Source organism: Gracilinanus agilis, chromosome 1 (genome assembly GCF_016433145.1).
Source record: "Gracilinanus agilis isolate LMUSP501 chromosome 1, AgileGrace, whole genome shotgun sequence".
NCBI lineage: Eukaryota > Metazoa > Chordata > Mammalia > Didelphimorphia > Didelphidae > Gracilinanus > Gracilinanus agilis.
Window position 1 is genome coordinate 736,635,410 of NC_058130.1, and position 14,473 is coordinate 736,649,882.

Sequence of the window (14,473 nt, forward strand, 5' to 3'; positions counted from 1 at the left end):
CGCTCTTTCCTGAGGCAGCCCATTCCACTATGGGATAATTCTAGATATGAGTAAAATTCTCCCCCCTTTTATCGAGATGAAATTGGCCTGCCTAGAATTTGTCTTCTATGTGCCTAATTTTGCTCTCTAGGGCCAAACAAAATGAGTCTAAACTCTGTTGCTGTGAAAGTTATACAACAATGATTACTCCTTGACCTAAACCTTCAGGCTAAATATCTCCAGTTTTCCCAAGGAATTCTCATATGTCACAGCCTTTATTCAGTTCCTTTAGCTTCCTGGTTGCCCTTTTCTTGTTGCTCTCCAGCCTGCCTATGTCCTTCCAGAAATACAGCCCCAGAACTGACCACAATAATCCAGTCACATTCTCACAGAGTAAAACATCCTGGCCAGTGCCTCTCTTAATGTGAAGATCACATTAGTAGGGGGCAGCTGGGTAGCTCAGTGGAGTGAGAGTCGGGCCTAGAGACAGGAGGCCCTAGGTTCAAACCCGGCCTTAGCCACTTCCCAGCCGTGTGACCCTGGGCAAGTCACTTGACCCCCATTGCCCACCCTTACCACTCTTCCACCTATGAGACAATACACAGAAGTACAAGGGTTTAAAAAAAAAAAAAAGATCACATTAGGTTTTGGGGCTGTCCTGCCACACTGCTGACTCATAATGAGCTTGTGATCACCTTGAACCCCCCAGCTCTTCTTCAGTATCTGATCTTCCTTATATCTGTTAAGCCTTGACTTCTTATCCAAGATCCTAGATCCATTTATTCTCCCATGGATGGGAGGGAGGTGAAGGGGCAGAAAATGAAAGAGGAAGCAAGGAGAAAGGAAGACAAAGGAAGTACAGAAAAAGGAAGAATATGATTGGGGATGTAGATTCTAAATGATCATCCTAGTGCATTATCAATAATATGGAAATAGGTCTTGATCAGTGACACATGTAAAACCCAGTGGAATTGTGAGTTGGCTCTGGGGAAGGTGGGGTTTGGAGGGGGAAGGGGGGAAGGTCGGAAAGAACATGAATCATGTAGCCATGGAAAAATATTCTAAATTAATTAATTAAATAAAAATTTTCAATTTAAAAAAAAAAGGAAAAGGAGAAGCTGAGAATGTATGAGCAAAGGCTCTAGAAAGAACTCCTGCTAGTTTGAAAGTAGTTGAGTAGAGGCCAATCTCTTTCTTGACACCCTGCCACCAGGCCAGAGTCAGGGGAGGGAGCAGGACTGGGATGCTATTCTGGTCATAGATAGGATGAGAGGTAACAGGAAATGTTGATTATGTGTGTCAGAACAGCTGAGTTTGAAAACTAGTTCTGCCCTTAAGTCACTGTGTGACTTCCCTTCTGTTTCAAAGACAAGTTGAGAAAATGAAGGCCAAACTCTATATGTCAGAGGTCCTTGTTACTGCTGGAGGATCTTCCCACCCACCCCTATCCCCAATTCCTCACCTATGCAAGTCTTCATATCAAGGGTGGCCATGAAGCCATCATAGCAGAGGCAACGGTGCTGGCCAGGCACATTGGTACACTGGCCCCCATCGCAGATGTCTGGGTTCTCCTCACACTCGTCAATGTCTGGGGAGAGGGGAAAGAGAACAGAGGTTGGAGCTGGCAGCTGGGGAAGAGGCTGGGTCTGGGAATGGGTTTAGGGCTAGAATTGGCTAAAATTTGAACTGGGGAAGAGCCAATAGTATTTTGCTCTAGGGTGAAGAATTAAATGGATAGCACTTAAACTCTTCTAAGGAAAGAAACAGGTAGGGGGAAACTATGGTGGGATAAGACCTAGGACAGTGATGGCAAACCTATGGCACAGGTGCCAAAGATGGCACACAGAGCTTTCTCTGTGGGTGTGTGGCTGTTTTCCCTCCCCCCTTGCCCCAAGTTTGTTACTAGAACAGCAGAGAGCCTCAAGTGGAGCTGCTCCCCTCCTCCTCTCCACCATGCTTGATGACATTTTTTCACATCACCCTCCCCTCTCCCCAGTGGCCCAATGAAAGCACACAGTGGGTAAGGTGGGCAGCTTACAGTGGGAAGAGCTGGAGGGGAGCAGAGTACTCAGGCTACTTCCCTCACCCCTCTCTACACTTGCTGCGGACATTCCTCACTTCACCCAGCCCTCTATCCAGCAGCCCAATGGGAGTGCCACCCCCAGAACTTGTGGGGGGTGGTGGTGGGGAAGGGCACAGCACTCAGTCTGGAGGGTAGGGGCAGGACCTGGCACTCACGCTCTAAAAGGTTTGACATCACTAGCCTAGGACAAGAGAGTGAATGAGGGCAGCTCAAATGGAGCACCATCTTGGGAGCTATCTCTTCATAGGTTCCCCAGTGAGGAGGAATGAGAGGGGAAGGAAGTGTCTGGCCTTTTTAGTTACTCCGGCTCACCTCAGTGCCAGGTGAGGGGAACTGCCAAGATGCCTAGCTACCCAGGGGTTAGTGGCAGGAGGGGGACATTCCCCACTGGCCCCCAAGGAGGAGGACTTTACAGGAAAGGCATGGACTGATGAGGGGAGGGAATACCTCAGTCCCTCCTAGAGGGCTATGCCTTTCCTACTCTGGGGACTTCCTGAAGTCTTGTCTTCCCTGGCTTCTCAAACTTTCCTAAGTCAGGGGATGAGCAGGGGAATTGGTTTGAAATGTGGTACAGCACTCTGCGAGCTGAATAGGGAGATAGGGGCAGGGCTGCCTTGGGGATGAAGGGAAGAAAATCCCTTCCTTGAGCCTAAGAATTTTCTTGTTACCTGAAAGAACTGACTACCCTGGGAGGAAGGGCAAGGATAGGAGGTTAAATTGGAACAAGATCCTGGAAGGGAGACAAGCTGTCTGGTATGGGAGTCTAGTCTTTTAATCTTCGTTTTGCCTCCCCTGGCTTCTCACACTTTCCTGCTGAGCACAGCCAAGCATGGAGGGGTCCATCTGGGGCCCTGGTGGATGCTCTTAGAAGGGCTCCCCCTCACTCATCTCTCTTCACCTGCTTGTCCTGAATCATGACACCAGGGACTTCTGGAAGGGTCAGTCCCTCACTCCTACCTCAGTGGGGCCAACCCCTCACTGCCACTCTTAGGTCCCCAAAGAAGGCCAATTTCATTAAAAAGAGCTGTCTTGAGTGGGATGCAGAAACCATGGGCTCATTGACTTTGAGTTGGAAAGTTTAGACACAAAGCTCTCTGCTCTGATTCTAACTCTAGGCCTTCGTTCCTTCACTAAGGTCCCCCGTAACTCTAATAAGATTCTTGAAGGGATCTGGGGGAGGGGAAGTGAGAAGATTGGTTTCAAGTCTTTCACCTTCCTTCCCCAAAGACCTTATCTGCAGGCTGGAATGCTCATTTTTCCTGTCCCACCCATCCCCTGTCATCAGGCTTCTAGGATGCCAAGTGTGAAGAAACAATTGATCTTAGCATCTAGTTATGAAGAAAATTAAAAGCAGTCAGACAGGGTTAGAGCAGTGATGGGCAAACTACGGCCCGTGGGCCAGATGCGGCCCCCTGAAATGTTCTATCCAGCCTCTGACATTATTCCTAATCTGACAAATTATTCCTAATCTGATGAATACAACGAGTAGGATACAGTACAATGAAACTTCCAAAGAGTTGCCTTAGGAACAGACTGACAGATGAGCATTTCCTTTCCTTTGGCCCCTCTTTAAAAAGGTTGCCCATCACTGGGTTAGGGGATGGGAAGGTGGGGAGGGAAGCTGGCAGCCTCTCTAGAAATGGCCTTTCAGGGTCCTGAGATCATTTCCAGGGTGGTCAAGGGTCAGGGCTCCAGCTCTTCACCCTCTTTAAGGGGATGTTCTTCCCTGCAACTATCAAAATTACTTCCAAGCTGCTTAATCCAGGCACAATTTAGGCTGTTCCATGTCCAAAACACCCTGGTTCTGGGACATGGGATGGGCTGAGGAAGGGCTGAGGACAGGACTGGACCGAGGAACCACATGCAGGAGGGCAGCTTACCTCCCCATTGAAGGCCAACTCCAAGCCACCTACCTGCACAGGCCCTGCCATCGGGCATCAGGGCATAACCCTCCCCACAGCTGCACTGGTAACTGCCTTCCGTGTTGGTACAGTGAGTCTCACAGCCCCCATTTCCGACACTGCACTCATCGGTGTCTGTGGGAGACAGAAGGCAAAGCTGAAGCTCTCATTGGAGCCTCTAGGCCGATGGGGAAAGGGGAGAGAAACAGAAGGAGTCTGGGTGGGGGAACAGGAATGGAGAGGGGTAGGGGGTAGAGGTGGGTGGGATATGCTGAGATGGAGATGGGGAGGTTGGGGAATGATGTCTGTAAACTCCTTGAGGATAGGGCTGCCCTGCTTTCATTTCAGTGCCTGGTACCAAGTAGGTGCTTAATAAATGCTTGTTAAAAATCAAACTGAGGGATAGTTAGGTGGCTCAGTGGATAAGAGCCCCAGAAATGGAGACAAGAGGTCCCAGATCCAAATCTGACTTCAGACACTTCCTAGCTGTGTGACCCTGGGCAAGTCACTTAATCCCCATTGCTTGGCTCTTACCGCTCTTCTGATTTGGAACCAATTCTTAGTATCAATTCTAAGACAAAAGGTCAGGGTTTTGCAAAGAAATCAAACTGAATCCCGGGAATTAGAATGATCAAGCTTGGTTCCAAAGAAGAGCTTTAAGAGCAGCTGGGCAGCTCAGTGGATTGAGAGTCAGGCCTAGAGACGGGAGGTCCTAGGTTCAAATTCGGTCTCAGACACTTTCCAGCTGTGTGACCCTGGGCAAGTCACTTGACCCTCATTGCCCACCCTTACCACTCTTCCACCTAGGAGCCAATACATAGAAGTTAAGGGTTAAAAAAAAAAAGAATGCCCCTTCTTTCCTTCTGGTGGAGGAAAGGTGGACTATGGCTAGGGAATACTGTATATCAGGTCAGATTTGGTTAATGTTTTGGCTAGATTTGATGAGTTATTTTTTTTATTATAAAGAATGGATCTCTTAGAGAAGGAGCAGGAGTGAGAGAGTTGTTGGGAAACAGGGTGATATAAAGACATAAGATGTTGGGGCAGCTGGGTAGCTCAGTGGATTGAGAGTCAGGCCTAGAGACGGGAGGTCGTAGGTTCAAATCTGGCCTTAGACACTTCCCAGCTGTGTGACCTTGGGCAAGTCACTTGACCCCCATTGCCTACCCTTACCACTCTTCCACCAAGGAACTAATACACAGAAGTTAAGGGTTTAAAAATTAAAAAAAAAAAAAGACATAAGATGTCAACACAAATCAAAATAAATAAAAAATAAAAATGCTGACTTGAACTGGGATAGGAAGAGGAAGGGGCAAAAATGTTCTTTTGTTCAGTCATTTTTGTTGTGTTTGAAGCTTTGTGACCCCATTTGGGATTTTCTTGCCAAAGATACTGAAGTAGTTTGCCATTTCTTTCTCCAGCTCATTTTACAGATGAAGAAAATGAAGCAAGCATGATTAAGTGATTTACCCAGGGTCACCTGGCTAGTAGGTATCTGAGGCCGAATTTGAATTCACAAAGAATTTGGTATAGATATAAAAACAAAATATATCAATAAAATTGAACTGAAATACAGTGAAACAGGGATGAAAAAGAAGGTGAGAGAGGCTGAGACAGGATTGGCCATGATGATAGACAGGGGCTGGGATGGATAAAACTGAGTTAATGAGAAGAATCGAGATGGGGGTGAGAATGAATGAGGCAGAAATTAGAGTAGAATAGAGTGAGGCAGGGATGAGGAAAGGGTGGCAGTAGGGTAGACAGCGGGTAAACTGAAAAAAAAAAAAGGATATAATGATCAGAGAGAAACAGACTGAGTCAGGGATTGGGAGGAGACAGATAAGGATGGGGACAGACTTGGGAAAAGGATAGTCAGGGGCAGGGATCGCGGGGTAGGGCAGAGGGTTGGCAAGAGGGGTTACCTCTGCCTGGGTCCTGGGTCCTAGGGCTTAGAATCTGGCCTCACCTATACAGCCTTGTCGGTCTGGGGTAGACTGGAAGCCAGTGTCGCAGGCACACTGGTAGGTGCCAATGACGTTTACGCAGCGCCCGTGCCGGCACAGGTTGTCTCTGAGAGAGCACTCGTTCACATCTAAGGAAGAAGCAACCAACAGCTGGGGGGCCAAGGCAGGGGCCAAGGGGTTCTTCCCCCAGCCTCCTGCCCATGCCTTGCCCAGGCCACTCACCCCCACAAGCGTTGCCATCAGCTGACAGTTCATGGCCAGGAGGACACAGACATTGGTAGCTTCCATCACTGTTGATGCAGGTTCCCCCTCGACACAGCAGCGGGTCCTGAGCACACTCATCGATGTCTGGAAGGAGAAACAAATGGGACAAAGTCAGCCCCATTCAGAGGCAGAGCGAGGGGCTGACTGCAAATGGGCATTCACAAGGTGCCAGTTCCCCCACCTATGTAAATGTACCTGACCTTCATCCCTCCCCCCCAAAAAAAACAACCCATCTGAGACATTCCTTTGGATTAAACGACAAAGGGATTGGCAGAGCAGGTCACTTTCCTTCTTAGAATCTCATTTCCTTGTCGGTAAAACAAAGGGCTTGTATAAGGTGGCATAATGGATAGAGCACAGGAAGTCCTGAGTTCAAATCCTGATTCATGCTCCGGTCACTTAAGCCCTCTCAGCCTCAGTTTCTTCAACTGCAATATTGGGATAATAATAGCACCTACCTCTCAGGGTTGTGAGGATAAAATAAGATAATTTTTTTATTAAGTCTTTGGCAAATTTTACAGGGTTATAAATCTCTCTCTCCCTTCCCTCTCCTTTCTTCCTTCGTCTTTCTTCTCTCTCTCTCTCTCTCTCTCTCTCTCTCCCCCCTCCACCAGATTATCTCTAAAGTTCCTTCCAATTCAACAATTTTGTGAAATTCTGAGCCAAGACATAATTGTGTGACCTTGGAATGCACTTCCTCCTCTGAGCCTGTTTCCTCATCTGTGAAATGAAGATAATGTTTGTACTACCTACCTCATAGGGTTGCTATGAGAAAGTGCTTTGTAAATCCATATTTCCTGGCTTAGTTCATCTGACTCTTATGAACTCTGGGTCCCAGTCAAATGGACCCTATGGCTGTTTTCTAGGCTGGCTCCAGCTCACATTGCAAGGCTTACTTACTGTACATTACTCACTTTTCAGCCAAATGGAACATTCCAGTTTGGTTGGAATACAGAGTTCAGGAGGGGATTTAATGTGAAATGAGTCTGGAGACATAGGTTGGAACTTAAAGGTTTAAAATACCAAACAGGGGAGTTTGCATTTTATCCTAAGGGCAGTAGGGAGCCATTGAAACTTCTCGAGTAGAAGACTGACACCGTCAGAACCATGCTTTAGATCAGTTCAGCTGGGCACATTTAGGTGTTTTGGGACACTTTGTAATAATAAGATAACAATTATGTGATACTTACTCCAGGGCGGCTAGATGGGGCAATGGATAAAGTAACAGACCTTGAGTTAGGAAGAGTCATCTTTCTGGTAGGTAGGTGCTAGAATCATCACCCCCATTTTACAGATGAGAAAACTGAGGCAGAGAACATTTAAATGATTTGACCAGGATCCCACAGCTAATAAATTCAGCTTCACACACTTACTAGCTGGGTGACCCTGGGCAAGTCAACAACAAACGACCTCCTGAGGCAACCCATTCCACTAGATGTGAGAATGGGTGTGACGCCTTTTGGAAGTGCACAAGAACACTAGCATTTGGGATGTAGGAGGGGAAACAGGGAGAACTCTCTGTCTCCCCCAAGAGAGCCTCTTAGGGGATGGAATCCTTGGTTACAGAGTCAGTGGTCTGAGATGAGGGACAGCTTCTGGAAATGAAGACTAACACAGGCACAGGTTCTTGACAAGCTGGGTAACTCCAGATAAAGAGAATAAATGTGAAAATCATAGTTTTCATGTCTAAACCACTGTAAAGTTCATAAAGAGCCTTCCTACTCCCAGCACTATGATGAGTATTCCCATCTTACAGATGAGGTATCTGTGCCTTTCTTTGTAACCAAAAGATCACAGGAATATAATATAGATATGTTTATTTTAAAAGAAACCTTTACCTTCTGTCTTAGAATCAATACTAAGTATGATTATTTTATTATCATAATTCTAATTATTTATTCATTTGAGAGGTTTAGTGGAGAGATAGCTTCAGAGCCAATAAGACATGAGTTCAAGGCATTACTTTGACACCCTGTGCAAATCTCTAACCCTTTCAGTCCCGCCAGGAGAGAAGCTAAGCCTCTAAGTTGCAGAGGGGGAACTGACTTGCATCGAGAGTTTCCTCATCTGTAAAACGAGAGGGCTGGATTACATTTCCCTACTAAGGTTCCATCTGGCTATGAATTCTATGCTTTCAGAATCCTAAAGTCAACTTGCCAGAGATCCAGGAAAATGGCTAACTGGGCTGGGGCTGGGCTCCAGGAAACTGGGCAAAGATGCCTGTCTGTGCAAGGGAAGTGTCTCTTCAGAAGGCATCTTCACAGTTGGGCCAGGCTGGACTATTTAATTAGGAGGTGTTCCTGCATTTTGCCAGCCCGGGCCAAGCTTGTGCCCTGAGATTCTTCACAAATATGTCAAATAGTTGCATTTTCAACAGTTGTCTTGGGTGGGAGGCTACAAGTGACTCACTGTGAGGAGGGTTGGGGTAGAAGAGAAAAAAGGCCAAGAACTACAATAATAATAACTGACTTTTGTATAGTGCCTTTAGTTTTACAAACACTTTACATAAGTCATTTAATTTGGTCCTCATAACAACCCTGGGAGGTAGGTGCTAAAATCATCGCCCCCATTTTACAGATGAGAAAACTGAGGCAGAGAACATTTAAGTGATTTGATCAGGGTCACACAGCAATAGGTGCCTGAGGCAGGATTTGAACTCAGATGTTCCTGATTCCTGTCTTAGCTACCCAAGAAAGAGGTTCCCCCAAGATTTGGGTGATGGAGAAGATAAGCAACCTAAGCTAGCCATTCACTAGTTCAGCTTTCCTGGAGTGCTTGAAGATGTCACAGGGTTTGTGGGTACGTGTGAGGACGGGAATGCTTCCTCTGCTCTAGTCAGAGTGTTAGATTCATCTTTCAAACCGTGATGAGAAATCTCAGGCTATGACTTCAGGTCTCTGTCCCTGATGCCAGCCTACCCATGCAGTTCTTCATCATCATAAAGCCACTCTCATAACCCTGGAAGCATTCGCACTCAAAGCTGCCCAGAGTGTTGACACAGGTTCCATGGCCACAGAGGTCAGGGGAAATCCGGCACTCGTCGATATCTGGGAAGAGAGAAGGCACTGGTCATTGGAAGGGGAGAAGAGGCCCTGCCTAGTGGAGAGAGGGAGGAGGCCCTGTCCACTGGGGAAGGAAAAGAGACTGTGTTCACTGGGGAGGGAGAGGAGGTACTTGGTGGTCATGGTGGGGGAAGGTGTCCCTAGTTGATGGAGGGGAAGAGGAGGAACTGTGTCACTGGAGGGGATGGCACTGATAACTGGAGAGGGAGAGGAGGATGGTGCCTGGAGAAAGGAGACACTGCTCCAGGGCCGTAGGAAAGAAAACCCTGGCCCTTGTCAGAGAGTATAAGATACTAAGAGTTAGTGATGGGGAGGGGAGAGGAGATACTGGTCAGTATTAGGGAAAAGGAACGTTTTATGAAGATCAAGGAAAGAGGAGACTGAGGAGAAGAGATACTCATCAAGTTTCAGAAACCACTCCTCAGTGTCAGAGATTAGATAACGGTGTTTAATATTTGGGGAGAGGAAACACAGGCCAAGGTCAAGGGGGGAGGGGCCACTGGAATCAGAGGACAGGAGACACAAGACACACTGCTTATCAATTGAGGAAGAAGAAACTCTAACTGGTGGCTGGGAAAAGCAGATACCAGTGTTTTGGGGACAGAAGACATTTATTAGTAATCAAGGGGAAGAGAAGACATTGGTCAAAGCCAAGGAGAAGAAATACTAGTCCACATGGGAGGACAGGACACTGGTCAGTGTCTGGGGAAGAAGAGACTCAGTGAGTTAGAGGCAGCTACAAAAGCCTCACACAAGTCCCTATGAATTATATCTATGCCCGTCTTTGGGACATGGCCTCTGAGGACAGAACTACCAGAAACATACCCGTGCAATTCCTCTCCTGAGCATCGAGGGCAAAGCCATTGCCACACATGCAGCGGAAGCTGCCCACAGTGTTCCTGCATGAGCCGTGGGTGCAGAGGCCTGGGAAGGCCTTGCATTCATTCACATCTGGTGGGATGTTGGGGAAGTAGAGAAGGAGAAAAGCAGGATTAGTCATACTCTGTCCAGAGAGAGTCTCCTTCCCTTTTGCCCAAGCCTTATCCTGGGCCCTCTTACCTTTGTAGAAAGGCCGACCAGAAAGGAAATCCCTGCTGGCAAAACCAGGGCCTCGAGGGCAGATGATAGCGAATTCTGGGGAGCCAGGTTCTGGGCACGCCTCACAGTCAGCCCCCCAGGCAGCCCCCACAGAGCAGCAGCACATGTCCATCCGATATTTGCCTGACAATGGGGCTAAGCACTCATCTTCGTCCCACTTCAGGAAACACTGCTCTACCCTCACATCTGCCCAAGGTGAGAAGGAGAAAAGGGGAGATCACTACGGGTCACATCTGGCCTGAAATGGGTATCAGCCCCTTTATGTCATCTAGGATTCCTCTGAGTTAATCCAGTGTTCTACCCTCCTGTGGCCCTCCTTCCCTCCCTTCTTGTCTCTCTCTCTCTCTCTCTCTCTCTCTCTCTCTCTCTCACACACACACACACACACACACACACACACACACATGCACAGCTCAGCCAGTGCACACCTGAGACTATGTCTTATTCATTCTTGGTCTCCTAAACCCTAACCTCAGAGCCGTCCACATCTTAGGTTTTGTTGATAATTTTGATAATTGAAAAATAAATGTAAAAATTTATTGAAATGATCTGGATTGCTAGGAGAATTTGAGCTTCAGGATGAAGTACAAACACGTTAATGTTTATTTCTGCGTAGTAAGCTTTAACTGACTGCTTTCCAGAGCTATAAAGGACTTTGTATCTGGTAGGCACCTAACACATATTTGCTGGGTTGACTGTCAAGCCAAGGTTCACACATAAGATTAAAGTATAATCTAGGAACATCAGGAGATAGGAATGATAATGCTCATGAGATCTCTATCTGTTTTGGCAATTTCCCTAAAGAAGGAAAACCTTCTACTGGGTACTTGTGAGAGATCCCCAGGATGGGCGACTGGGCCAAAGTCCCCAGCGATGCCCCTTCTTGTGCCCAGGGAGTGAGCCCATGGGCTGATGAGCCAAGCAGAAATGGTATCTTCACTCACCCACGCACACTCGCCCTGTGCTGTCCAGGGTCAGGCCCTCAGGACACTCGCAGCGGAAGGAGCCGGCAGTGTTGAGGCAACGTCCATTGGGGCAGACACCCGGGAAGACCTCACACTCATTTACATCTGGGGAAGGGACAAGACAGACAAGAGAAGGGGATGTTTGAGGGAAGAGAGGGATAAAAGAGGACTAGGGAGGATTAGAGGATAGAGGTGAGGGCTACGGCTGTTGTGGGTGTCTAAAATATCTGAGAGGCCCAAGTCAGGGCAGAGGGGTAGGCTATGGGCATCTGGTTCTGGTTCAGGTCCAGCTCCTTGCCTAGGTTTTCTTTTGCAAAGAAGACATAATAACAGTGCCCTGACAATGAGAACAAAGGAAGACGTGCTACGGGAACAAGAGCATGAGAGCAAATGAAGAGGCAGGGCAATAGGGCTAGGGGAGCACTGCCTTCAGTTCAATGAGTGTCGTCGTTCTTCCTTCATGGGGTGATGACTCGTGAGTGGATTGGATTTAAGTGAGGCAGAGTAGCAGAGTCTTTGGTCTCACTCTCTCTTCCAGAGTCCTCAAAGTCCAGTGACAAGGCAGAAGTCAGGTTGATTGGGATGGCCCGAGATGTAGCAGATGACCTTGGTGTCTTCAAAGTCTATTCATGCCCCAGTTGGAACAAATTGTTCTCATCTGTCTGTTCTGCCGGAGGAAGTCCTCATACTCTTGAGGTAGACATCCTCCCCTAAACTCACTGATGAGTTCGAGGCCTCTTGGCACTCTTAACCTGGATTAGCCTATCTGCTGAGATGGTTTTACTGGGGTGAGTGCACACTGCAGCTTCTTGGAGTCCCAAGTGAGAGTTAGATGAGAGGATGACCCTAAAAGGGCTCAGCAAGTCCTCAAACCAGAGGTGCTAGTCTTTCCTGAACATCCCATACACCTCAGGGGATGTAATCTAGAGGGGAGCACCCTAGGAACTATGGCCCACTGAAAACAGAATAAAAGATTGCACTGCTAGACTATTTCATAACTTTGAAAATGTTTTTCTCATAATGATCCCAGGAAGGAAGGAAGGATAAATAGTATCACCTTCTTATGACAGATAAAGAAAAGAGAAGGGTAGCTATTTGCCTAAGGTCACACAGCTAGGAAGGAAGGGAAGAAAGAAGGGATGGTGACATCTGTCAGGTCTTGGGCCTCATTGCCCCCAGCTTTAGGAAGAGGGATTAGGGAGATTACTCTGAGATCAGGGTGGGAAGAGGAGAGGGGCAGGGAAGAGTTACCTTCACAGGTGAGGCCTTTCATACGAGCAAAACCCCGGGAACAGGCTGGGTCTGGAAGGAAAGTTAGTGATTCCATCATTTTTACTCCCCTCCTCCTCAAACAGGTTGGCTTAGATGTGAGCCCCAAACCAATAATCCTTTCTTCCACCTGACCCTCCTGTCCCACCCCTGGCTAGAACCCTCCATAGAGAAATGGCCCTCAGAGAATGTCAGGTCAGTGAGAAGGAACATTTCCCTGGCAGTCAGAGGATCATCTGAATCTGGAAAGAAACTCAGAGATCCTCTGGTTCAGTTCCCTCATTTTAAAGATCAGGAAACTACCCTCAAGAAAGAAAGGGACTTGCCAAGAGTTACTTGAAATAGTAAGTGGCAAAGCTGGGTGACTTGCAAGCCTGACACTCTCCCCATCTTCTCAGGGATACTCCTCAGAGGTCCCAGGTAGCCCTTTGTCCCCAGTCACCAGGCTCGATAACCTTGGCCAAGGCAAGACTCTGAACTCTGGGAAAGTTATACACCTCAGGCCTCAGGTTGATAGATACGACCTGCTCAGAGCTCACATCCCCAGTATTGTGTGGATACCAGAGCTGGCCCTGGCTCCTTCCCTGGTCCCATATACAAGAGTCCAAACATACCAGATTGCAAGGGACTAACGAGGCCCTTCAGTCCCAGCCAAGGAGGAATCCCATCTATGATATCATTGACAACAAAATGAGTTTCCACTTTTGCTTAAAGGCCTTGAGTGATGGAGAGCTTACGATATACATCAAGGCAGACAACTGTAACATAGTTGGATTTCTCTTCATGTTGGGAAGTTTTTTCTTATTCTGAACTTCTGCTCACCCTTGCTTTTGAGTCTCTTCTCCAGCTCCTAGAGAATGGGGGAAACCCTGGTATTTTTCCCTTGTCCCCTGCTTTGGACCCACCACTTACCTGTCTCACAGAGCTGGCAGGGGCTGCCCCAGGCGGCTCCTAGGGTGGCACAGCACTCAGACCTCAGTGTAGCGCCATTGATGTTGGCTTCACAGCGGCCGTCCTGAATGTGTAGCCAGCATGTGCCTTTCATGCTGTCTGTGGAGCAGAGATGGAGCCAATGGAGCAAGGGTGGTGTTTGGAGCCTTTATTAGGGATCCTCCACCTGTGGCCCACGTGGGTTTGGAGGATGGGCAGACAGATGGACAAGGGGACAATTTCATTAGAGAAGAAAGTAATGCTCACCCACACAGACGTTGCCAGCAGGGTCCAGGCGACTGCCTGGGGAACACTCGCAGGCAAAGGAGCCTGCATGGTTCCGGCACAGCCCATTCACACAAGGGTTGGATAGGCACTCATCAATATCTGTGGGAAGACAGGCCTGGGTCCTAAACACAACCCCAGAGATGGGAGAAGCCCCTCTCTCCAAGGAGAATCCTTGAAGGCCCTGGTCCCAGCCCCAGTCCCAGCCCCAGCCTCTTCCCCATTGTGGTCAAAGGAAACTCATTATTCAGTAGGTGTGTGAGAATGGCGGTCAGGGTCATATGTGTTTGAGTGAACATATACCTGTATATGAGTGCAAACCTATGAGTCTGTAAGGGTAAATGAGAGTTCGTGGGTATTTCTTTGTGTGTGTGTGCTCACACTTGCACAGAGCAGGATGGCCCTTGGTAGTGAAGGACCTTGAGTTCATTTTATTGAAGATCGGTTAAAGAAACTAGGCATGATTAATAAGAAGGCTCAAGGGCAGCAGGATAGCAGTCTTGTATGATCCTAGTATCATAGGACTATCCACTCAGAATTGGAAAGGATCTTGGCAACTACAGAATCCAATCCCTTTATTTCTGAGCTAAGATCCAGAGGTTAAATGACTTGCTCAGAGTCACACAACTTGTAAGTGTCTGAGGATGCATTTGAACCAAGGTCTCCCTTACTC

General features: G+C 47.8%; 1 protein-coding gene across 1 annotated transcript in view; it reads right to left on the reverse strand.

Annotated features, from left to right (window-relative positions):
- The window catches only part of FBN3 (fibrillin 3), a 106,942-nt gene that overhangs the window by 54,890 nt on the left and 37,579 nt on the right, over positions 1 to 14,473 (reverse strand). Inside the window, 11 exon segments of the mRNA XM_044685371.1 lie at positions 1,442 to 1,567; positions 3,976 to 4,098; positions 5,930 to 6,055; positions 6,150 to 6,275; positions 9,110 to 9,238; positions 10,079 to 10,204; positions 10,313 to 10,537; positions 11,296 to 11,421; positions 12,568 to 12,618; positions 13,498 to 13,635; positions 13,783 to 13,902. Of these exon segments, the coding sequence (XP_044541306.1) occupies positions 1,442 to 1,567; positions 3,976 to 4,098; positions 5,930 to 6,055; positions 6,150 to 6,275; positions 9,110 to 9,238; positions 10,079 to 10,204; positions 10,313 to 10,537; positions 11,296 to 11,421; positions 12,568 to 12,618; positions 13,498 to 13,635; positions 13,783 to 13,902 (1,416 nt within the window).